We start from the raw sequence: 25,513 nt of genomic DNA on the forward strand, positions 1-25,513 counted from the left end.
AACCTTTGCACTTCCCACACCAACCAGCCTTTGTCTTTGCACAAGGCAGCTAATTGTTGCTAAAACATTAGTCTCATGCTGCTGGCCTAGACCTTTAGAATTGAGGCTCAAACTTGAAGCACAGGAGACAGCCATTTAACTCAGCTCCTGAGAGACTTCTATCCATGTAACTCATTCCCCTACCTTCATGGTGTCCCCTGCCCCCCCATATACCATTTCAAATTTTTCAAATATTCATCCATTCAACTTTTAATAACCATCCAGATTTTGCCCACTACTGCTATTCTGGCAGAACAATCCAGGTCCCAACAATCCTCTGCCTTTTAGTTCTCACTCACTCTGCAGAGAATAGTCTCCCCTTAATTGACCTTACCAAAATCCTTCACAATTTTGATAAACTTTCAACACTCCACTTAAACTGCTCTACAGTAATTTCTCTTCTGTCCTCATTGCCAAGGCCTCTCCTCCCTATAGGAGTGTGAAGAGACTTGATCTACATGTACATAATACCTCAAATACAGCCCAGAGGAAAATTGGTGAAAGGGCAACATTTTACTGTTTCACCAGTACCTAAAGTAGCATTTTACAATCCAATAGTAAACTTAACATAACCCAGATTTTTGCATAGCATTGCTCTTCAGTTTCATTTTCCACACAGAATTACCTCGGTTTTTAACGAAATTACTAAAATGAGAACTCTGAATAATATTATTGTTCTTTTAAAAGTGTTTGAGGACAGGCTTGTAGAGTGGCTGTTTTCTTAACCTGTGGGACCAGAATTCAAACCAATCCAGGAGATTAAAGAATTAAAGCAAAATTGTTAAATAGCCTGATCCTGAATTGGACAAGCTTTTGGTATGAAATTCATTTAAGAATTTAGCTGGACTTTTTTTTTTACTGGGAGAAGAATGAATTGTAATATACTTGATCATCTTATGGCATTGCTCAGACAAAAAGAAAAGATCTCCTCCCTTCTTGAGACCTGGAATTAGAATTGGAGCTCAACTCTCAATTGCAGAAATAACTCTGGTCTCACCCTGGGCACTAAAGAAAGGGTACAACAGCCGGGTTGCACTTCTACTCCTGGCCAGAAGGTCTCTATCACTACTGCACTGGATGTGGAGACATGGCATAAATATCAGAGCTTATTTTTTTTTTAAAAAAGGGGTCCAGAATTACAAATGAAGATTGGATAATTTACTTTTTATTAAACACATCTGCTTGTCCAAATTATCTTCATTCAATTACGAAAGTAAATATCCAGGAATACTCTGATCAGCCAATTCCCATTTTTATTTAAGTTTAAAAGCTTTCCTCTCACCTTTATCTGTAATTTGTAAGTTTCTGCTTTTAAGAAAAAAAGTTTCAGTTAAGCAAGAGTCCAGATTCTGAAGATTGATTACAAATGCATTTGTAATCAAACAGGCTATGATACCTAAACTGCCCAAGTCAGAAAGGACTGCTGCTGACCAGTATGCTCATCAGTAGCCTCAGCTGCATTGCTTGTTTCCCTTAGTCAAATGAAACATAGTAAAGTCACTAAAATGGCAATACAATTTCTTATTTAGGTGCTAATCCAGTAACCTTTCCACGACTGTGTGTGTCCTGGAGTGTCAAACTCTGGAACGACTCGAATTCCTCTCTCACGGGCATACTCAATAACCATTGTGACATCTGCCATTGTATAAATGTGAGTGACTGGATGGTATGCACCCTACAAAATAAAAAAGGGGAAAAAAAATCAGCGCAGCATTAAAACTGAAAAATCCCAACAGGAACAAGGATGCCAGACAGCCTTTGACACACTTAGTTCAGACTTTTTTTTTTAATAAAAGCAAAATATCACATCTATCAAAGAAAATGTAATTCAGTGAGTAAATGTGCTCCTGAATGATATATTTTTTTTTTTTAAAAAGGAAGCATTCCTGATGTGTGCTGAGTTAGATGTTGCTACCTGGACCAGTGGTGAGATACTAGACTACAGAGTAAGGAAAAAAGTTACAGTTTTAAGTTAATGGTTGCTATCCACTGCAAGCAACAAATGGGATATTTCAACAGAAGCACTGTCAGCAGAACAGGAGAGGCAAAACAAGGCCATAGACCCAAAGCACAGCCATTGCTGAGCCAAGGGAACTGCATTTGAAGTCAGATTTCAATCTGTTTCAGGATGTGATGGAGCTGATAGAAAGTTAGAAAGAGGGGTGAGGTCACGAAAAGGCAAAATACTAGTATGAGAATTATATATTTCAGATGTTTGGACCCACGATAAAATGTAGCTCAATGACTACAGGTTCCCACGTTCTCAATTCCAAGGGACATATTTTGAATACATTATGCACACAACTGATTCAGTCATTATTGCCAGATTTCAATGGACCACATCAAGTACTGTCTAGGACAATCCTGGAGTAGCGAGTGGTTTTGACAGAAATAATCTCTAGCTTCTTTTCTCCACTAATGACTGTCTCCACAAACCCCTCTTCCCTATCCTACAAACTTCCCAAGAATAAGTGCAAGGAACTCATGGACTATGACACCAAAATTGAGACAATTTGCTCGGTTGTTTGTTGCATCCACTTTTGTCCACCAAATACCCATCTCCCACCCCGCCCGAGCCCGGATTCCATATCTTTATTTTTCACACATCACCCCACATGCACTCAGAGTTTACCTCACCATCAAGACCCACCTCCTGCTCTTGGCCCTGTTCCTACTAACCAAGCAAAGGCAAACTATTATGTCTGTACAATTGCAACTATACTTGAGGACAGCTGTCTTGCAATAGGCTGGATTATAAACATGTAAAACTGAGTTGTGACAGAAACAAAAAGTGCATGGTGCTATTCTTGTCACAAACCAGACAGATGGAGGGGATCCAGCACCGAATGGTCAAGCCACTGCTACTTTGGTAGTCTTAACTGAAGCAGCAGCAGAAATGTTGCCAGTACTGTATTTAACTGGTTAGCATTCAGGAGAACTGAGGGTCACCAAGCTTTAGCACTTACCAACCCATGCTTAAACTCTCTAGGTTTAGTATGAACATAGACTGTGCACTCCACATCGGGTGAGATAACCTGGATTTGTAAGATAAACCAAACTTGCAAGAGAAGGTGGATTTGGATACTTGTACGGCAGTAGCTTTCAATGCATGTTAAGACATGTTTAAGCATGGGCTTAAAATTAACAATTTTTACAATTCATGTATTTTATAAGAAATTATTCATTAAAAAGCAATACTTTTGATTAAAGAAACACAGGTCTAAGTTTGAACACCAAAGTACTTTGCTACAGCAAACTGTAGCCTTCTACATCATAGCTCAATCACAAATTCTTTCCCCAATAGGAAATACAAAGCTTGCCTTCCCAGCTCTTCACTGAAGATACTGAAAGATCAATAACTTACCAAAAAGGCAAGGAGCAGAAGCTCTATAGTAAAGCACCATTTTTTTGAATCGTAAGTGTTAAACAAATATAACTCAATGAAATGAAAGCAGAGGTTAGATAGATGCCAGTCTTGAGCACCAAGCTGGTCAATACAGAAGCACTTTCCTCAAATGTTTATTAATCCACTTAAGAACAAATTTCCATGAACTTGTGGCACAAATGCAGTAAAGTTGGAAATCTAAGTTTTTGTACATATTATACACAGTACTAAACCAGTGTCCTCAGTACCTTGCTCTATGGCAGCGAGGCCTGGACAACCTATGTCAGCCAAGAGCGACGTCTCAATTCATTCCATCTTCGCTGCCTCCGGAGAATACTTGGCATCAGGTGGCAGGACCGTATCTCCAACGCAGAAGTCCTCGAGGCAGCCAACATCCCCAGCTTATACACACTACTGAGTCAGCGGCGCTTGAGATGGCTTGGCCATGTGAGCCGCATGGAAGATGGCAGGATCCCCAAAGACACTTTGTACAGCGAGCTCACCACTGGTATCAGACCCACCGGCCGTCCATGTCTCTGCTTTAAAGACGTCTGCAAACGCGACATGAAATCTTGTGACATTGATCACAAGTCGTGGGAGTCAGTTGCCAGCGTTCGCCAGAGCTGGCGGGCAGCCATATAGACAGGGTTAAAGTGTGACAAGTCGAAGAGACTTAGTAGTTGGCAGGAAAAAAGGCAGAGGCGCAAGGGGAGAGCCAACTGCGTAACAGCCCCAACAAACAAATTTCTCTGCAGCACCTGTGGAAGAGCCTGTCACTCTAGAATTGGCCTTTATAGCCACTCCAGGCACTGCTTCACAAACCACTGACCACCTCCAGGCGCTTATCCATTGTCTCTCGAGATAAGGAGGCCAAAGAAGAAACCAGTGTTCAAGTCACTTTGGTAAAATGTCTTTACTAACCTGTGCACTCAGCTCAGGAAAGGTGATACTTTGATAAGGAAATGATGGATCATCCACAATATGCCAATGGAAAACATTAAACTTATTGAATGACATAGCATCCTGAAACAGAACAAAAATGTGTTAAAACTAGGAGATATAACTTCTAGAATTACCGATAGTCAACTTTAACCACCTTATTGTTAATAACAAAAAGATACTGACATTAGCACAAAAGGCTATAAAGAGGCCATAACTGTAATAAATGAATAAGACAGTGCAAAGTAACTCAACTGTCCAGTATCACACTTGCCCCAATCAAGTCAGCTATTATTTGCCACTCTGTTTGAAATATCCCTTCACTTTTGAGCACAAGTACCCAATATCTATTACTGTTCCCATAGCTTGCTCCTTTTCTTTTTAAAAGCTGCTCTCTAAAGTAAAGCTTGGGTGCTAATTACTTGGCTCAGAAACAGTGAAACGTCTAGTATATTTCCAAAATGCATGAAGTATTCATTCTGTAAGGTTCATTAAAAAAAAACTTCAGATCCAAAGTGTAAACAGAAAAGGTTGGATCTACATAACATGAGCTTAGTAAATATAGGCATAGAGTACAAAAAAAACAGGGAATTTACACTAACCAGATATGAAATACAGCTGGAATATTGTGTCTACACTTTAGGAAGGATACGAAGGCTTTGCAGAATGTATGGAGATTTACTAGAATGGTTCCAGTCATGAGGGATTCCTGTTACGTGGGTAGACTGGAGAAGCTGGGGTTGCTTAGTGTAGAGAAGGCCAAGAGGAGATTTGTTAGAGGTCTTTAAAATCATGAAGGACTTGCACAAAGCAAAAAAAGTAAGACTGTTTCCATTGGCTGAAGGTTGGATGGGCCAAATGGCCTCTTCTGTGCTGTGCTATTCTATGATTGTATTAACATCTGAAGAGAACAAAAACCTTAATATTGCCGCGTGCAGACTTTCAACATACCAGAAACTGGAGCTAAGTAAGCCCCTTCAGTTAACCCACCTTTTTAAGAGGTAGGCTTGTATATTTCCAGCATTTTCGATTTTCATTTCATATTCAGGTTATTTTCTGGAGAGTGAATTATAAACAACTGCTCTTTATATACAAAAGGAGTTTAGCAACATTCACTAGAGCTACTTACCAAGGTTTCAAAGATTACTTTAAGAGGTAGATAGTGCCGAGATGTATCAAGCAAAATTCCTCTGTGAGCAAATCGTGGAGAATCCACAATCTCAGTTTTATTAATGAGATGCTGAAAGGAAATATATTTTGAATAAGTGGATCAATTGGTACACATTTACCACACTAAACTCCCGGGGACTTATAACCTCAGTCCAGTCACTGAATACAGATTCCTTCACACAGGATATGTAGTTTTGTTTATACTTATAAATCAAGTTTGGGTATTGTTCATAATTTGAAGGTCTCAGGAAAGGCGAGAGGGCTAGGGAAGAGAAGGAAACAAAAACAAGTTCACTATAAGCAATTTATTTTGGCAAAAGTAGCAAATCTCAGAACAAGTATTCTATACACCATCATAAATCGGGATTAAAAGAACGTTAGCTAAGCAGGAATGCAACCAGGTGTGCGAAAGAGGGGATGCAAAGGAATTGAAACAGTAATACGTACAAAAATTGTGAATAGTCAAAGACCCTAAAGTGAGGCAGACTCAGTCACATTATGCTAAGGACAAGAAACTATAAACTTTTTAACTTTTACTTCATCTCCCCATCCAATGTTTATTTTAAAAGCTGCACGAGCATTCTTGGTAGTTCCGAATAATTCATTGTGCAGGACTTATACGATCTTATCCCAGATCTGTAGCATAAAAGTAGCTTCAAGAAAAAAGTGGCAATGCTGGTACTAACTTCACTGCACCGGAGCCCAGTCATTTAAAAAGGCAGAAAGGGTATAGGAGGCCCCCATCCTCGGCTGGATTGACATCAGAACTATTGCACTGGCCCTGGAGCAGTGATTCCAACCACCACTACTGCTTTAAAGCAAGGTGACTAGTTGCAGAATGAACTTCAGTAAATGAATGCTGAGTTTTTTCCTGGCCCAACATATCAAATAATACATCAGGCATCATGTGGTTCACAAGAACAAATTCAAATATACAGGACATGAATATATTTTTCAGGAAAGGAACAGATGGAGCTACGATTCAGGTTCATGGCTATTCACCAACTAACCCTTGAATTTTTTTTGTAGCATGTAGGAAATTTATTTAAGTGTCTGGGTCCTTTAAAATACTTTGCACAGCCATGCACACGCAATAACTCAAAAGGGCCAACTTGTGCGCAGCCTGCACAAGAACTCTTAGGTTGCTACAGCTTACAGGGAACATAGTCATCCACCCTTACATATTGCCCATTTTGCTCTTACTACACTATCTACCATTTGAGAACCCCACACAGAACATGTAGCTTTTTTAAAAAAAAAACTTGTTATTCTGCCATTTACAGTAGTAATCTCTGGAGCTAGGTGCCTAATTCAAACATGTAAAAAGACAAACATGGATAAGTAATCCCATACAAATGATAAATTACACATCAGCAAATTCTTTAGAAAAGTAGAGAATTACAATATAGGGTTAAGCATAGGATGAACCCCATTGTCCACGAAACAAAGACAATACATCAATTCTAGAGTTGGTACACAAATGCATTATGGTCAGCAATGAGTTTAAAGCACAAATAGGTGGTAATTGATTATTCGCTTAGCTGGCTAAACGTGTTAAATAAGGCCTATACTTGAAAAAACCTAAAGGTCGCAGCACAATTGTGTCAAACTACAATCTGTGAAACATTACGACAGAAAGAGAGCAATAGAAAAACTATTAGTGTCTAAAATTTTCACAAAGCAAAATTTCTGAAAATAGCTTACAGTATCATATTCATCTTCATAGACCAATTGGCTGAAGGTCTCGAGTCCTGAAACAAATTTTAATTATACAAATATTTACCACTTAAAATACCAAAATGAATTAACAGTTTAGCTAGCCCATAAAAAGTCTAACAGTAACAAGAAATCCTTGTGAAAAAAAAATTTGTTTTGTAATTTTCTCCCACACTGAACAGTTTAATATTAGACTAAGTCTGACTTGACACAATTATGACTACATGAATATATTTTTAAGGAAAGGAACAGATGGAGCTAAGATTCAGGTTCATGGCTATTCACCAACTGACCCTCAAATTTCCTGCACGGTACAAAAAAATTAAAGTGTGTGGGTCCTTTAAACTACTTTGCACAGCTGTGCACAAGTGGTAACTTAAAAGGGCCAACTTGTGTGCAGCCTACACGGGAACCCTCAGGTTGCTGCAGCTTACAGGGAACATAGTCATTCACCCTTACATATTGCCCATTTCGCTCTAATGACACTATCTTCCCCCTTTTGAGAAGCACATACAGAACATCTGGCTTTTTTTTTTAAACTTGTTATTTCTCCATTTACTGCAGATCACTTGTATATTTAATTTCTCAACCTTTTCCTACTTAACCAGCCCAAAAGTTTACGTATTGACTTCAGAAGTCACACTTAAAGAAGCCTGTGGTTTCTTCGGACTTCAGGATCTGCCTAAAAGTAATCAAAACCAATTGACCTCCAAAGGCACAGCAACTTGTAGTCTTAAGGACTACATTTTAGCAGAAAAATAATGCAGTTAGATGGCATAATGCTCCACTCATTATAAAGTAATATGTCAGTGACTGTGTGCAACACACAGTACAATTATTTACATTAAATAAAATATACTAGAATTCTCCTCAGTAAGTAACCCAGTGTGCCTTTCTGCTCAGGCAGATGTCATTTTGATATGAATGTCAATCTTTAAAAAAAAATACGTTGCCTGTATTTCCTGGTGCGAGCAAATATCCATTAATACTAATAAGCAAATTTTACTTAATTTTAGAAGCACATTATCTTCTTTCTCTTACCCAGAGGAACCAAATATATTGCACACCCAGAACAATGTAAAAGATACACAGTGGGCTGAAATTCATACTCCCGCCGCCAAAATCAGCGGCAGGCGAAAACAATGGCAGCATGTCCGCACGGGCCACTTGTCACAGAGCCACCGCGATATTAAGCACGGCGTCTCATTTAAATAGCTGGGGTGGGCTGTCCATCCCCAGCAATGAGTCAGCTGCCTGTGAACAGGTGCTGACACCATTTTTAAAGGGCTTCGAACCCTGCTGTTCAATTTAAATATTTAAAAGATATATTGATCTAAAAAATTAAATAAGTTATTTGTGCCCCTCTCCCACCTCCCCCCCCCCAATAACCATAAAATTAATTACTTGCCCTCTCCTCCCTCCAATGTGCAGAAACTTCACACTATAACCCTTCCCACCAACCCCTCCACCAATGATATGACTTTGACCCCATTCCACGCCCCCCCCCCCCCCCCCCGAGAAATCTACCTCCTCGCCCATCCCCACCAGTGTTCCGCCTCAGTTCCCAGACAGCGATCCGAAGGCGCAGGAGTGCCACCCAGCAGCACAAATATCACACCGAAACAGACGGCGGAGCGTAAAGGTAATTAATTCATTAATTGAAATTAATTAATTTACGTTAATATTGTTCCCATCGTCTAGCAGCAGGGGAATACCGCCAAAAGGCCTCGCCGCCGGCAATATCGGGCCGGGACTTCAAGTAGGTGGCAGCCTTCTCCCGGAGGCATCTTCAGGTCCACCCCCCGCTCCCCCTGACATTGGGGAGGTCTGTAAAATTCAACCCAGTGTATTTCAAACCAACTTGTACAATACAGACAAAATAGCCAGTTCAGCAAGATAAAAGTGGTGCAGCATTCTTACCTCGCAGAACACCCCACACATTTTCTGCTTTCAGAGTAGCTACAGGTTGAGTAATGCTGATTTCATCTGAAAAGGAGGAACAAAAATTTAAAAAGTAGACAAAAAAAACCTGTCATTAAGCGGGATTTTAACCAGCCACACCCCACCCACCCCCCCCCCCCCCCCCCGCCACGACGTCGGGGTTCGTGGCAGGGGGGCCCAGAAAATGCCTCCGGGGAGGCCTGCCACGGGCCTCGATGCCAAGAAAGCCCTGCCCCATTTCACCAGCGGCAGTGAGGCCTTGTGGCAGCCACCCACGCCCCGTCACTCGGCAGCAGGACCTTTAATTTAAATATTTCAATGTATTTAAATTAATCAATTAATACTTACCTCATCACCAGTTGCTGGAACTCCCCCACCTTTGGATCTCTATTCAGACATCCGAGACAGAACACTGGTTGGGAGGGGGGAGTGGGGGAGCAGGTAAGTTTTCAGGACCGGGTGGGGAGTGTGGAAAACCATTGCGATTGTTGGGGTTGAAGGTTAAAGTGAAGAAAGTTCAGTGGGGGAAGGTCGGGATTGAGAGTTTACTTTTTTTGAGGGGTAGCGGGCAATTAATAAAAAGTGTGTAGTCATTAGGGTGGTGGGAGAGGGGATTGAAAAACTTTTAATAAACAAAGAAGAACAGTACAGCACAGGAACAGGCCATTCGGCCCTCCAAGCCTGCGCCGATCTTGATGCCTGCCGAAACTAACATCTTCTGCACCTCCGGGGCCCATATCCCTCTATTGCCTTCCTATTCATATATTTGTCAAGATGTCTCTTAAACGTCGCTATCGTATCTGCTTCCACCACCTCCCCTGGCAGTAAGTTCCAGGCACTCACCACCCTCTGTGGAAAAAACTTGACTCGCACATCCCCTCTAAACATTGCCCCTCGCACCTTAAACCTATGTCCCCTAGTAACTGACTCTTCCACCCTGGGAAAAAGCTTCTGACTATCCACTCTGTCCATGCCGCTCATAACTTTGTAAACCTCTATCATGTCGCCCCTCCACCTCCGTCGTTCCAGTGAAAACAATCCGAGTTTTTCCAACCTCTCCTCATAGCTAATGCCCTCCAGACCAGGCAACATCCTCGTAAACCTCCTCTGTACCCTCTCCAAAGCCTCCACGTCCTTCTGGTAGTGTGGCGACCAGAATTGTACGCAATATTCTAAGTGTGGCCTAACTAAGGTTCTGTACAGCTGCAACATGACTTGCCAATTTTTATACTCTACGCCCCGACCAATGAAGGCAAGCATGCCGTATGCCTTCTTGACTACCTTATCCACCTGCGTTGCCACTTTCAGTAACCTGTGGACCTGTACGCCCAGATCTCTTTGCCTGTCAATACTCCTAAGGGTTCTGCCATTTACTGTATACCTCTCACCTGCATTAGACCTTCCAAAATGCATTACCTCACATTTGTCCGGATTAAACTCCATCTGCCATTTCTCCGCCCAAGTCTCCAACCGATCTATATCCTGCTGTATTCTCTGACAATCCTCATCATTACCCGCAACTCCACCAACCTTTGTGTCGTCCGCAAACTTACTAATCAGACCAGCTACATTTTCCTCCAAATCATTTATATATACTACAAACAGCAAAGGTCCCAGCACTGATCCCTGCGGAACACCACTAGTCACATCCCTCCATTCAGAAAAACACCCATCCACTGTTACCCTCTGTCTTCTGTGACAGAGCCAGTTCTGTATCCATCTTGCCAGCTCACCTCTGATCCCGTGTGACTTCACCTTTTGCACCAGTCTGCCATGCGGGACCTTGTCAAAGGCTTTACTAAATTCCATATAGACAACATCCACCGCCCTTCCCTCATCAATCATCTTCATCACTTCCTCAAAAAACTCAATCAAATTAGTAAGACACGACCTCCCCTTCACAAAACCATGCTGTCTCTCGCTAATAAGTTTGTTTGTTTCCAAATGGGAGTAAATCCTGTCCCGAAGAATCCCAGGTTTCCCTACCACTGACGTAAGGCTCACCGGCCTATAATTTCCTGGATTATCCTTACCACCCTTCTTAAACAAAGGAACAACATTGGCTATTCTCCAGTCCTCTGGGACCTCACCTGTAGCCAATGAGGATGCAAAGATTTCTGTCAAGGCCCCAGCAATTTCTTCCCTTGCCTCCCTCCGTATTCTAGGGTAGATCCCATCAGGCCCTGGGGACTTATCTACCTTAATGCTTTGCAAGACACCCAACACCTCCTCCTTTTTGATAATGAGATGACAGACTTTCTGCACTCCCTTGCCTCAGCTCATCATCCACCAAGTCCTTCTCCTTGGTGAATACTGATGCAAAGTACTAATTTAGCACCTCACTCATTTCCTCTGGCTCCACGCATAGATTCCCATCTCTGTCCTTGAGTGGGCCAACCCTTTCCCTGGTTACCCTCTTGCTCTTTTCCTTAATCCTGTTTGCCAATGACTTTTCATGACCCCTTTTAGCCCTCCTAACTCCTTGCTTAAGTTCCTTCCTACTGTCTTTATATTCCTCAAGTGTTTCATCTGTTCCTAGCCTTCCAGCCCTTACAAATGCTTCCTTTTTCTTTTTGACTAGGCTCACAATATCCCATGTTATCCAAGCTTCCCGAAACTTGCCAAACTTGTCTTTCTTCCTCACAGGAAGATGCTGGTCCTGGTTTCTAATCAGCTGACGTTTGAAAGACTCCCACATGTCAATTTTTCAGGTCAGGTAACTTTAAATATTTTAATTTAAGTGAAGGGCAAGAAGCCCTTGCCAGAGATGGAGCACCCACCCTGATGACGACATTGGGGGTGGGAATTCCAACCCCGCCATGTAAATGAGCTAGCACGCTAAATATCGCGGCCGCTCCGCACAGCGAATCCCGCACATGCGCACCACTGTTTTTGAAGCCCGCCTCCAAAATCAGAAAAATTCCTGCTATACGTTTATTCACAGATTCTGAACAAATATAGCAGAGGTCACCACTTGACTGGTAGCATTATCACCACTGAATCAGAAGGCTGTGCATTACAGTCCCACTCCAGATGGCCAAGATTTTGCTATAAATAGCGAGGCTAAGGACATGCCATTATTTATGGGCAAATGGTACAGCAACTTGAGGCGAGATGTGGGGTTAAATGCCAATTTTGAAAAGCTGCTGTCCAACTTGCTCCACTGTTAGCTTTGCAAAAATAGCATTTTGTTGGTGTACCTGTGTCAGCATTAACATGCATTCAATGTCACAAAATTCCTGTATTGGTACAAGTACATGAACTAAAAACTTGCCACAGAAAGTCGTCTCGTCATTTCAAGCAGAAGTACCGTTTTAGAATCATAGAAAGTTTAAAAGGTACAGAAAGATGCCACTTCGCCCATTGCGTCTGAGCCGGCCGAAAAACGATCCACCTATTCTAATCTGACCTTCCAGCATTTGGTCTGTATCCCTGCAGATTACTCGAGGTGCATAACCAGATTCCTTTTGACTGAGTTGAGAGTTTCTGCCTCAACTACCCTTGCAGGCAGTGAGTTCCAGACCCCCACCACTCTCCGGGTGAAAAAGTGTTTCCTCATCTCCCCTCTAATTTTTCTACCAATCACTTAAAATCTATACCCCCTCGTCACTGACCTCTCTGCTAAGGTGAATAGACCTTTCACCTCCACTCTATCCAGGCCCCTCAAAATTTTGTACATTTCAATCAGATCTCCCCTCAGCCTTCTCTGTTCCAAGGAAAACAACCCCAGCCTATCTAATCTTTCCTCATAGCTGCATTTTTCCAGTCCTGGCAACATCCTTGTAAATCTCCTCTGTACCTTCTCAAATGCAATTCATCCTTTCTGTAATGAGGTGACCAGAACTGCACACAGGACTCAAGTTGTGGCCTAACCAATGAGTTATACAGTTCCAGCATAACCTCCCTGCTCTTATATTTTATACCTTGGCTAATAAAGGAAAGGATTCCATATGCTTTAACCACTTTGTTGACCTGCCCTGCTACCTTCAGAGATCTGTGGCATTCAAACCAAGGTCCCTCACTTCCTCTACATTTCACAGAATTTTCCCATTAATTGTGTATTCCTTTGCCTTTTTTGACCTCCCCAAATGTATCATCTCACTTCTCTGGGTTGAATTCCATTTGCCACTTTTCTGCCCATCTGTCCAGACCATCAATATCGTCCTGCAGCCTACAGCTATCCTCTTCGCTATCTATCACACGACCAATCTTTGTGTCGTCTGCAAACTTCTTGATCATGCCCTCTACATTTACATCCAAATCATTAATATACCACAAAAAGCAGGGGACCTAGTACCGAGCCCTGCGGAACGCCACTGGAAACAGCCCTCCAGTTGCAAAAACACCTATCAACAATTAGCCTTTGTTTCCTGCCAGAGCCAATTTTGTATCCACCTTGCTACATTTCACTGGATCCCATGGGATTTTATTTTTTTTTTAAACCAGTTTGCCACATGTGACATTTTCAAAAGCCTTGCTAAAATTCATGTAGACCACATCAACTGCACTAGACTCGTCTATCTTCCTTGTTACTTCTTCAAAAAATTCGATCAAGTTGGTCAAACAAGATCTTCCTTTAACAAATCCATGCTGACTATCCTTGATTTATCCTGTCTCTCAGAATTGATTCCAAAAATTTGCCCACTACTGGGGTTAGACTGACTGGCCTGTAATTATTCGGTCTATCCCTCACTCCCTTTTTAAACAGAGGTACAATGTTATCTCCGGCACCACACCTGTATCCAGTGAGGACTGGAAAATGATGGCCAGACCTTCTGCTATTTCCTCCCTTGCTTCTTTTAACAGCCTGGGGTACATTTCATCCAGCCCTGGTGATTTATCAACTTTCAAGGATACTTCCTCTCTCCCTATGTTCATCTCATCTAATACTTCACAATCCTTCTCCTTAACTACAATATCTGCATCATCCCCCTCTTTTGTGAAGACAGACGCAAAGTATTCATTAAGAACCATACCAACATCTTCCGCCCCTACACATAAGCTACCTTTTTGGTCTTTTATGAGCCCTACTCTCTCAATAGTTATTCTCTTAGTCTTAATGTATTGATAAAACATCTTGGGTTCACCTTGATTTTGCTTGCATGCTCTCTTTGCTTTCCTCATTTCCTTTTTGATTTCACCCCTCCACTTTCTATACTTCTCTCAGCTTTCTGTAGTATTGAGTTCTTGGTGTCGGACATAAGCTTTCCTTTTCTGTTGTGTTAATTACACCGCAATTGTTAATTACTGCCAAACATCTGGCACAGAAAATGAACTATTACAAGTATGGGGTCTATTAATTGCTGTTAGCAATTTTAAAAAAGATTTACAGTAAGATTACAGTAAAATCAAGGAAAACTCAAAGATGTTTTCAGTATATTAAGAGCAAGAAGATAACTAAAGGAAAGGGTAGGGCCCATCAGACATGTACAGAACTTGTGCATGGATGCCATCGATATGGGCAGGGTTTTTAATGAGTTTTTTGTCTCTGTTTTCACAAAGGAGAGGGATGATGCAGACGTTGTAGTAAAAAAGAGGAGTGTGAAATATTAGATACGATAAGCATAATTGGAGAGGAAGTACTAGAGGGTCTGACATCCTTGAAAGCAGATAAATCACCAGGGCCGGATGAATTGTATCCCAGGTTGTTAAAGAAAGCCAGGGAGGAAATAGTGGATACTCTGAGGTTCACCTTCAAACCCTCACTAGATACAGGCAAGGTGCCAGAGGATTGGAGGTCTGCAAACATTGTACTATTGTTTAGAAAGAGTGAGAGGGATAAGCCAAATAATTATAGACCGGTCAGTCTGACCTTGATGGTGGGCAAATTATTGGAATCAATTCAGAGATAATATAAACTGCCGCTTAGAAAGGCACAGATTAATCAGGGATAGTCAGCTCTGCGGTGAGCTTCAAAACAGACGCAGCACATGTGCGAAATGTGCACGGCGACTCATTAACATGGAGGGGGTGGACTGCCCATCCCTGATGATGTAGAGGGGGCGGGGACTCTTTACCAGGCAATGGCATCTGGCACCACCATGCAAGCACCATTTTTAAAGGTCTTCAGCCCCTTCTGTTTAAAGGTACATATATAAAAAAAAATGTATCCACACTTCCAATACCTTCTGCCACCACCCCCCATGAATAATCAGTTGATTATTTGCCCTATCCACCCCCCCCAAAAAAAAAGAGTAAATGTTTGATCATTACCTTTTCCCCCTAACTTTCATTACTTTAACCTTGAACCACTTCCCACCTCAACCAATTGCATTTGTTTTTGCCATTTCCCACCACACCCCCCCCACCCCAAAGACTTCACTTCTTCCCCCACCCCACCAGTGTCCCACCTTGGATCTCCAAATGGAGATCTGAAGGCGCAGGAATTCCAGCAGCTAGCCGGAATATCGGTCTGGGACGGCCATCGCGACGAGGTAATTATTTGTTTATCATTTATTTAAACATGTAAATGAAGTCTTTTCTGCTGAGCGGCGGGGTGGGGGGGGGGGGGGGGGGGGGGAAAAGAGAAAGAGGCCGCCCTGAGGCCTTGCCACTGCTGGTAAAATGGGGCGGGGCCTTCCCAGCATCGAGACCCATGGCGGGCCTCTCCCGGAGGTATTTTCCAGCCCCCGCCCCACCACGATCCCCGACATCGGGGGGGCTGGTAAAATCCAGAGGTTTAGTGCAGGTATATCCTGTACAGATAGATTGTATAAAGGAAAGTGTTAAGGTGATGGGATTGGTACTTTACTTTCCGGTAATACCGCATGGAGTGACACCACTTCCGATATATAGGGTCTAGAATAGAGATTATAGAAGAGGATAACACTGGACAGTATTATGATATATTACCAGATGCAGTGAATTTATGTGATTATATAATGGGAACCTGTCTGAAGGGTTGTAACACTCGAAGGGGTAAAGTGGTGTGTCCCTATAGGATGGAAAAGCATGGTCAATTGACCTGTGGGTTTGACGTCAGAGAAGTAAATTGCACCAAGGAGATAGTGAAGGCAATCTTTAAGCCTATTCAGGTAGCCTATGTCAGGGAGGGAGAGTATCATGTTACCATGAACAGGAAATGCTATCAGTATGGGTTGAATTTGAAATGCCCAGTAACCCTACCTAAATTTTGTTTTACTCGAGACCCGCAAGGGTAAGGGAAAAAGAGAATTGGTGAATATTTACCATCATAACAGCACTGAAATTAAAGCCAGGGACACAGGTAAAAGGAAAATTGCAGAAGTACGTGGAAAGATTTGGTTATGATATTCCCCCACTACCAGAACATCTGGTCGAGCTGCAGGAAGAGATTGAAAAATCCCAGAAAATATATCAGATAAATCAGGAGATCCTGCAGGAAATGCAGACTGTTAAACAATGGCCTTTGTGGGAAATGTTATGGGTCTGGACGAGTAATGTTGAAGTCCACCCCTGGATACAAATCATCTCTCGTGTTAGTTGTTCTGCAGTTGATTCTTGTCATAATGGGCTAGAAGCTACGTGCAGAGCAGGAAAAGCTTAAGTAAGCATAGAAATGTTCTCCAAAATTGAAATTATACACAAAGGGTGGATGCTGTAAGCCATTGTACCATTTACCTTAATTGTATTAATCAGTGTTAATCACGTAAAGCATGCTTTCATTTCTTTCATATTAATGAACATAAGCTGGCTGTGGTGAATGCACACACGCACACAGAAACTGAACTAGACAACGGCCACTCAGAAGTGTGCGAATGGCCTTCTTCCTGCCCCAAGATACAGAATCACACTCATTATTTGTTTGTCCCCAGAGACACCCCTGGCTGAGGGCAGGATATGACCACATGGGAGTGGTCCTGGATGGCCAGGATGGGATTAATAACCCAATCGGATAATCCGATTTAAGGTATTGCCTTATATGCCAAGGGCCAGGGTCAGGAAGGTATATAAAGCCACAGCCCTCAAGGACATTGTTACTGCAATAGGTAGAAAGGCCTGGTCAGCCATTCCGAAGTCATGCTTGGAGATCTGTCAAAGGACTGACCACCTGAGATGGACCATAGCTTGTGGGATTCCTAAGCAACCAGTGCCATTGAGAAGATGTACTATTGCTGAGAGATTTAATAAAGGTGTATCACATTTAGTGAAACAGTATCCAGGTTGTTGTGTGCAATTGATAAAGAGTAAAGACAAGAACCTTTAGACCAGAGAGGGGGTCTTACACCTTTTACATCCTCACCATCCAAGGCCCCAAACACTCCTTCCAGGTGAAGCATCGATTTACTTGTACTTCTTTCAATTTAGTATAGTGTATTCGTTGCTCACAATGCAGTCATTCAAAATTGGGGAGACCAAACACAGATTGCGGAACATCTCCGCTCAGTCCACAAGCATGACCTTGCGCTTCTGGTTGCTTGCCATTTTTATTCACCATGCTGCTCCCATTTCTGTGCTTGGCCTGCTGCAGTGTTCCAGTGAAGTTCAGCGCAAGCTTGAGAAACAGCACCTCATCTTCCAATTAGGCATTCTACAACCTTCTGGACTCAACATTGAGTTCAACAATTTCAGAGCCTGACTGTCATTTTTTTTTCTTTTATAATATTTTACTTTTTAACCATGTGCCCATCTTAAACTTGGATTTTCAAGTTTTTACTTTCGCACAGAACTGCTCATTATTCTGCCATTAACACACTCCCTGGACTAATGCTTTGTCTTTTACAACAATTATTAGCACTCCTTTTGCCTTCTATTCCATGACAGCTTTGTCATTTGATCTCTCCTAGCCTCTGCCCTATCACACACCTTCCCTTTTGTTGTTGTTCTACCCCACACCCCCCCTTTCACTCACTCAAAGCCAATTACAGTTCTAACCCTTGCCAGTTCTGATGAAAGGTCACAGACCTGAAACCTTAACTTTGTTTCCCTCTCCACAGATGCTGCCATACTGTTGAGTATTTCCAGCACTTTCTGTTTTTAGTCAGATTTCCAGCATCTACAATATTTTGCTTTTATCTTTTCTGACCAGTCAGTACAGGATTTTGGCATGACCATATCTTGGAGTACTGTGTGCAGTTTTAATCTCCACATTTAAGAAAGAATGAGAGATGATCTCATTAAAACATACAAAATTCTGAAGAGGCTGGGTAGGGTAGATACAGATATTGTTTCTGCTATTTGGGGAAATCGAAAACACGGGGGGAAATCTAAAACAGTCTCAGGATAAGGGGCCAATCATTTAGGACTGAAATGGAGAGAACTTACTTCATTCAAAGGGTTGTGAATCTTTGGACTTCTCTAGCCCAGAGGGTTGTGGATGCTCCATCATTGAATATGTTATAGGCTGCGATAGACAGATTTTTGGTTTCTCAGGGATTCAAGGGATATGGCAAGTGGGCAGGAAAGTGGAGGTGAAGTCCAAGATCAGCCATGATCATATTGAATGGCAGAGCAGGCTTGATAGGCCATATGGTCCACTCTTGCTCCTATTTTTTTTCTGTTCTGCCAAGTGGCACCTTGTCTACAGTTTTGCTAAAATCCACAGACTACATCAAACGTACTACCCTCATTGAATTTTTTGAGAAGGTAACGAGAAGTCAGACAGATATGACTTCCCCTTAACAAATCTATGCTGATGGGCATAGATTTCTAAAATGATTTATACTGTCACTCAATTTTTCTCCAATAATTTGCCCAGAGGTTAGGCTCACTGGCCTGTCATTACTCAATCTACCCCTTCCTCCCTTTTTAAACAAAAGTCAAAGAAAAGTTCAACTTTTCACTCTTTATCCTGTCTTTGAGTCTCTAATTCTCTTTCTATACCTAATTTGACATTGAATTTACCCACTCTAATTTAGACTTCCTTCTCAGTTCTCCCACTGTGTATTTCACAATCCTTCAATCTGATTAGTTAAGGTGGTGAGGTGTCCTGATGCCTCAGGTCCTAGATTCACTCACTGCAGTTATCAACTCACTGAGCAACTTGCACTAAACTCTGAAAGGTGCAAGGAAACGTCTCACTAACGACAGAAACCCTACTTCAGATAATATGGCAGATTTTGCTGTTCATCACATTGCTGTTTGTGGGAGCTTGCTTTACACAAACTGCAACATTTCCCACATTTTAACAACGGCTATACTTTATAAGAAAAGGTACTTCGTTGGCTGTATAAGGCTTTGACGACGTCCCGAGTGCTTGAAAGGCGCTATATAAAAAGTCTTTATGCTCGTCTTAAATTTAGAAGCTACATTTCATCGCTTGACAGGACTCCGATCAAAGATGGAGGAGAATGGGTCTTGGGCTATATCTGTCCTGCTCCATGGCACTGTCAGAGATCTCATGATCAGCACAAAATAGCAGATAACATACATCATGCTCCCTTGTTAATTGATCTAAACTGCAATACCTGCCTTCTCACCATTTCCCATTTTCTCTTAAAAATATATTGCATCTTCTCAAGATCCATTCATTCTATTTGCTACAATCGTTTACCCTCATAATGTGAAGAATTTAAAACGGATGGGCAGACATTGTAAAAACACAATTTTTCTTTCAAGGTTGTGCATGCAGTTTTATCATTCTCCCCAATTATAGATCCTTTGCTTCAGTGTTGCCATATGAGAATATACTGTTATTTCTTGAGTGGTCAAGAAGGCATACGGCATGCTTTCCTTCATCGGATGGGGTATTGAGTACAAGAGTTGGCAGGTCATGTTATAGTTGTATAAGACTTTGGTTCGGCCACATTTGGAATACTGCGTGCAGTTCTGGTCGCTACATTACCAAAAGGATGTGGATGCTTTGGAGAGGGTGCAGAGGAGGTTCACCAGGATGTTGCCTGGTATGGAGGGCACTAGCTATGAAGAGAGGTTGAGTAGATTAGGATTATTTTCATTAGAAAGGCGGAGGTTGAGGGGGGACCTGATTGAGGTGTACAAAATCATGAGAGGTATAGACAGGGTGGATAGCAAGAAGCTTTTTCCCCAGAGTGGGGGATTCAATTACGAGGGGTCACGAGTTCAAAGCGAGAGGGGAAAAGTTTAGGGGGGATATGCGTGGAAAGTTCTTTACGCAGAGGGTGGTGGGTGCCTGAAATGCGTTGCCAGCGGAGGTGGTAGACACGGGCACGATAGCGTCTTTTAAGATGTATCTAGACAGATACATGAATGGGCAGGAAGCAAAGAGATACAGACCCTTAGAAAATAGGCGACATGTTTAGCTAGAGGATCTGGATCGGCGCAGGCTTGGAGGGCCGAAGGGCCTGTTCCTGTGCTGTAATTTTCTTTGTTCTTTTGTATTTATACGGCGCCGCAGACGCCCTGGGGCATCTTTTCCGGGTACACACCAGGGTGCGGAACACTACTCACAGACTTCGTTGGAAGTGATGCTGGGATGCTGGTTGCACTCAGGGTCACTGGCGGTAACAGTGACCTGAAGGCGCTCGAGTTCCACGGCGCCGGTGCCGCCGCCACCAACCGGCCCTGGCTGACGACTCTGGGCAGAGCTGCTAAAGATGTAGTAGAAGTACCTGCGGAAGGCGCTGTCCAAGATGGAGCAGCCGACCCAGGCGGTGGAGAAGGGCGAGTGAACGATCTGGAAAGTGACGGCGCTTAGCCGGTAAACCTCGGGGGCGATGTGGACGCTTTGGGGCAGGGGCCAGAGGGAACCGGAGGGAGAGTCCAGCTCCAGCGGGAACTCGGGCTCATACAACAGTTCCTCCCAGGGCTGATGGGACAAAGCGGAGCCGGGCCAGAGCAGTAGCTCTATGAGCAGCAAAGACACACTCCACAGCCGTACCATCGCTGCTCTGAGTGGGGTCCGCCCTGCTTGCGCCCGCTTTAACAAGCCTCAGCAAAAGGTCATGTGAGCAGCGCCGCCCACGTGACGCACTTTTAAAAACCTCTTCAACGGTCGGAAGGTGCCGCCACCCTCCTCCGCTGGGTCCTAGCGCCCTGCCTATGTCCTTCACATAATTGCACCTGCTGGGGTGGCACAGTTGCCTCCCCAGCGCCACCGGCCGGCAACAACAAAAATTAACAAAGCTTGCGCCTTCTCGGGCACCACAGTTGCAATAAAAACAAACGAGAATCACAGAATGTAAATATTATAGTCATTACGGCACAGAAAGAGGCCTTTCCGCCTATGGAGTCCATGACAGCTCTCTGTAGAGCAATCCAATCAGTCCTGCTCAATGCCCATAGCCCTGCAAGTTTATTTCCATCAAGTGCCCATGGAATAATTAAATGATAATATTGTTGTAAACATTCAGGATGCAAACTGTACCCTGTGATGCCCACCAGTCACGGAAGGCCTCAAGTGTACCTGCTGACACCACGTGCTCCCTCTCCAGGGCCACCTGAGCACAAGCAATACCATAGAAAAGAGGCTGGCAACCAGAGTAACCCACCCGCTTTGGGTTCTGTTTATCCTGGACATTTGGATTGCTCTCTTTAACGAACACCCAGATAAATGTTGGCTCTGCTTGTCTCTCCATGGATGCTGCCAGACCTGCTGAGTATTTCCAGCATTTCTTGTTTTTATCCCAGATAGGCCTGGAGGGGATCAGGTGTTATTGATAAACTAATACAGCTCGATAGATCTAGAGGGAGTGGGAACTGCCTTTTTAATTAAAATAAATGTCACCCTGAACTAACACCCTAATATCAACAACTATGTCACAGTACAGGAACAAGTCCATTAATCACTAAGTATATTGATATTTTTCTCCAGGAAGCCAATTTTTCATTTGCCCCCATACTTTTTAACATTTATCTTGTTTCCAGAAACTGCCTAATATCCTTTTAAGAAAGTTTATGGCCTCTGCTTCAACAGCAGTTCATGACAGAGAATTCTATATTTCTAATAATCCTTTGCAAACTATGGCATAGGAGGAGGCCATTCAGTTCATTGTGCTAGTTCTTTAACTAGAATTATATACTCTAATCCCATTTCTGTACCCTGTTCCAGTATAAATTTATATTCCTTTTAAAAACATTGACCTAATTTCCTTTTAAATGAGGTTATCGTCTTTGCCTCAATATACATTTAGAGTCATAGACATATAATAAATCATTCCATATTCCAATCGCCCTGCGGGAAATAAAATCAAATTTCTACCTTGGTCCTTTGAGTTTATACCCAAATTGCCAATTAACAACAACTTCAGGGACCATACGAAAAATGACGGCCTATCCCACAAAAATATGATGTGTATATCACCAGACATGTATTTCCACCACTTCCAGAAGCAATGTAATCTCCTGGGAGAGGTGAAAAACCAGATAAAACCCCAGGTCAATTAGAGGGAAAAAGTCTTGAAAGTTCCTCTCTGTAGGTTAGTGTAGAAGTATGAATTCGGAAAATGCTGAGAAGTGAGGCATAATTTTTAAATAATGTAAGATTCCAATGAATGGAGTATGATGGAAAGAAATGTCAAGCTGTTATAACAGCTTAGGTCAGGAAATATTCTGACCTTTGGCTGCTTGGATATGCATTTTCGTCTGCTGAACGCTATAATAAGACAATAGCTCAGATTAAAAACTATGTTAACTATGTTAGCTAAAGGGTCTCCTGCTTAGTAAACAATAACACCATGCATGAGGGACATGTAAATTTACAGTACAGTAATGGACAATAATGAAATAATGGTAAGCTAATCAGGTCAATAATAAAATAATAGTAAACTAATCACATTGGCTAAGATGAGGTTTCACCCTACTCAAGTGTGAACTAATCAGTCACCCTAATACAGCACAAGCCTAGACTCAAAAAGGGTATAAGTCTTGTGACGCTCAACACACAAGCAAGAGAAGAGATAGACAGACTATGGTCGACAAGAACACAGCAGCAACAAGAACAGAGCAGGAGACAGCACCTCAATCTCTGGAGAGTCCGGAGCTGGTGTTTGTACTGCCTTACCAAGTACCACATTGTTATACTATTTGTGCTTCCACTTAATAAACTTACTACTGCTTATACCAAATGCCTCGTAGCCAAAGTGGTCAGTGACTAGTCAGAATTAAAGGTCCCAAACGTTTACTCGAACTTGCATCTCCAATCCCTTTTGGCAATTGAAGCTAGCCCAGGAGACCACTCTAGTTCTGATTAATGTTATGTGGTACCTACCTCTTGTAGGAGATGATCTACACCCCAACCATAAACAGGTAGAGTTCATGCTTGAAGATATGCGGCAAATCAACGTACGCTTCATGCATTGTCAACCTTCTGACATCTAACCTCGTTCTGCCTTTACATTACTTGAGATTGTGACTCCCTATCCTAGTTAAAGTTGAAGAAGAATGCCCACACAAACACAACCTAGTCCCTTCATCTTATAAACCTCTATCAAATTACCACTAGATCTATGCTTCTCTCAAATATCTTTGAGCCTATCTTGGTAATTAAGATGCTTTAAACTGGTAATCATTTTTGCCCACCTCTGAACCTTTTCCAAAGTCTCTATATCAACCACCAGGTGAAGGGACCAAAACAAATTTTCACTAATTTTCTTTTTAAAACCTTTCATAATTTTGAAGACCTCTTTTCGCTCGCCTTAACCGTCTCTATTCCTGTGACAAACTATTTTTTTAAAAAACCTTTCTTCATAATTGTTGTGTTCCTTCCACACCACTAATAACCTTCATTTAATGGAATGCTCAGAATTGCATCCAACCAGAATCTATCAATACCTACAAATTCAATATCAGATCCTTGCTTTTATATTTATCCTTTGCACGTTTAATACCCAGAATCCCATTCGTCTTTTGGCCTTTTCTACTTGCACTCTCTCCTTAAGATAATTTGTTTGTGTGCATCCCTATATCCTTCACTCCATTAAGATCCATTCCATTTAGAGTATATTTCCTTTCACTATTCCACAACCATCAAATGTGCTAATTCACATTTCTTTATCTGCCTGCTGAGTTACATTGCCTTGTGTCACTACCTTTTTCTCCACAGTATGTCATACCCCTAATGTGAGATTATCAACAAACTTTGTATCATTCCATTTGTGCTTATGTTCAAATCATTTATATAAAATACTAAGAGGTCCAGATACAGATGCCTGAGCACACCACTATCCACATTTTGCCAATCCAAAAATCATCCATTTACTCTTACTCTCTCCCTAATTACCCCTCTAGTCATGCACAGACATTCTCTTTAATATTGTGTGACTTATTGTTCTTAATCTCTGTGTCACCTAATCAAACACCTTCTGAAAATTCCAACATCTGTTGCATTCCCTTGTCTACACATGATGGTTTTCTTAAAAATTCAATTAAATTATGACCTTTTCTTTCAAATATATGCCTAAATATTCACTAATTTCATCCCATAATACGGACTCTAGAAATTTGGTTAAAAAAAGAGTTGGGAGCCTGAGGACACCAGAGACCCAAGTGAATGTTCCCTGGCGTAATGTTGGTTCTAAGCAATGGCTTTGGAAGCAGATATCTGTACTATAAGAGATAGACAAGGCCAGGGATGGTGGACGGCCCCAAGAATAGTGGGATGCTGCGGAGTAAATATGCTCCTCTGGCCCCACAAATGGGAGAGGTCCATTTCCCACAGGGAGTAAGAATGAGCATAGGGTAAAACAGGAGAGGTCCATTTCACACAAGAAATAAGAATGATTGTAGGGTAAAATGGGAGAGATCCGTTTTCCACAGGAAAGTGACAAGAGTCAGACTAAAATACCCAGCCATGGCAGACGAGGATTCGGAGTGGGGACCCAAAGGGTCACTCACCGAATTTCTGGCCAATAAAAACATAGAGGTTTTAAGTAAAATGGCTAAGGAATGCTGAATCCTTCATGGACACCAGACAAGCATAAAGAATGGTGGGAAAGACAGATGAAAGGAAAGGAGGAAAAGGGAATAATTATCTTATACCAGTGTTATCTTAGTATGTGCGAATCAGGAAAATCTGAGGTAGGCAGGCTAACTCAGGAGAAGGGAAAGCTGTTAAAGGAGCAAGAAGTACTTTGCACTAGCCTTGCCCACCTTTATTGAAAAGTGGCTGGGGCCTCTGCAGGGCAACTGTTCCCCCAGGACGATTCAGATTTGGGAAAAGTAGATTGGGGGAACTTAGAAAACGAGGCCTATAAGCATGAACATTGGGGTAGTTACAGTCCAGGACCTGACTTGGGAGCTCCTCCCCAGTACGAGCCTCCGGTACTGACAGCCCCGCTGATGCCCATCTATCTGGCCCTTCCTCTGGGTGGGAAGGGTCTGGACAATGTCAAAGTGGCCCCCATAGAGACAAGACACAGACAGACGCCCGATCCTAACCATCCAGGACAAAACCTGACTGCTACCACGACCATACACAAGCATTTCACC

The 25,513-nt window shown here is 42.4% G+C and overlaps 1 protein-coding gene across 2 annotated transcripts in view; it reads right to left on the reverse strand.

Moving 5' to 3' along the window:
• hexb (hexosaminidase B (beta polypeptide)) overlaps positions 1-21,037 on the reverse strand; it is a 64,064-nt gene extending 43,027 nt beyond the window's left edge. For both annotated transcript variants that reach the window (XM_068029536.1, XM_068029535.1), the window contains exons 1-6: positions 20,537-21,037; positions 9,170-9,235; positions 7,238-7,284; positions 5,493-5,603; positions 4,346-4,447; positions 1,585-1,714 (exon numbers count right to left, since the gene is read on the reverse strand). In XM_068029536.1, the coding sequence (XP_067885637.1) occupies positions 1,585-1,714; positions 4,346-4,447; positions 5,493-5,603; positions 7,238-7,284; positions 9,170-9,235; positions 20,537-20,969 (889 nt within the window). In that variant the 5' untranslated portion in view covers positions 20,970-21,037. The remainder of the gene's footprint in view (positions 1-1,584; positions 1,715-4,345; positions 4,448-5,492; positions 5,604-7,237; positions 7,285-9,169; positions 9,236-20,536) is intronic.
• Positions 21,038-25,513: the final 4,476 nt, after the last annotated feature.

This window comes from Heterodontus francisci, chromosome 4 (assembly GCF_036365525.1).
Source record: "Heterodontus francisci isolate sHetFra1 chromosome 4, sHetFra1.hap1, whole genome shotgun sequence".
Lineage (NCBI taxonomy): Eukaryota > Metazoa > Chordata > Chondrichthyes > Heterodontiformes > Heterodontidae > Heterodontus > Heterodontus francisci.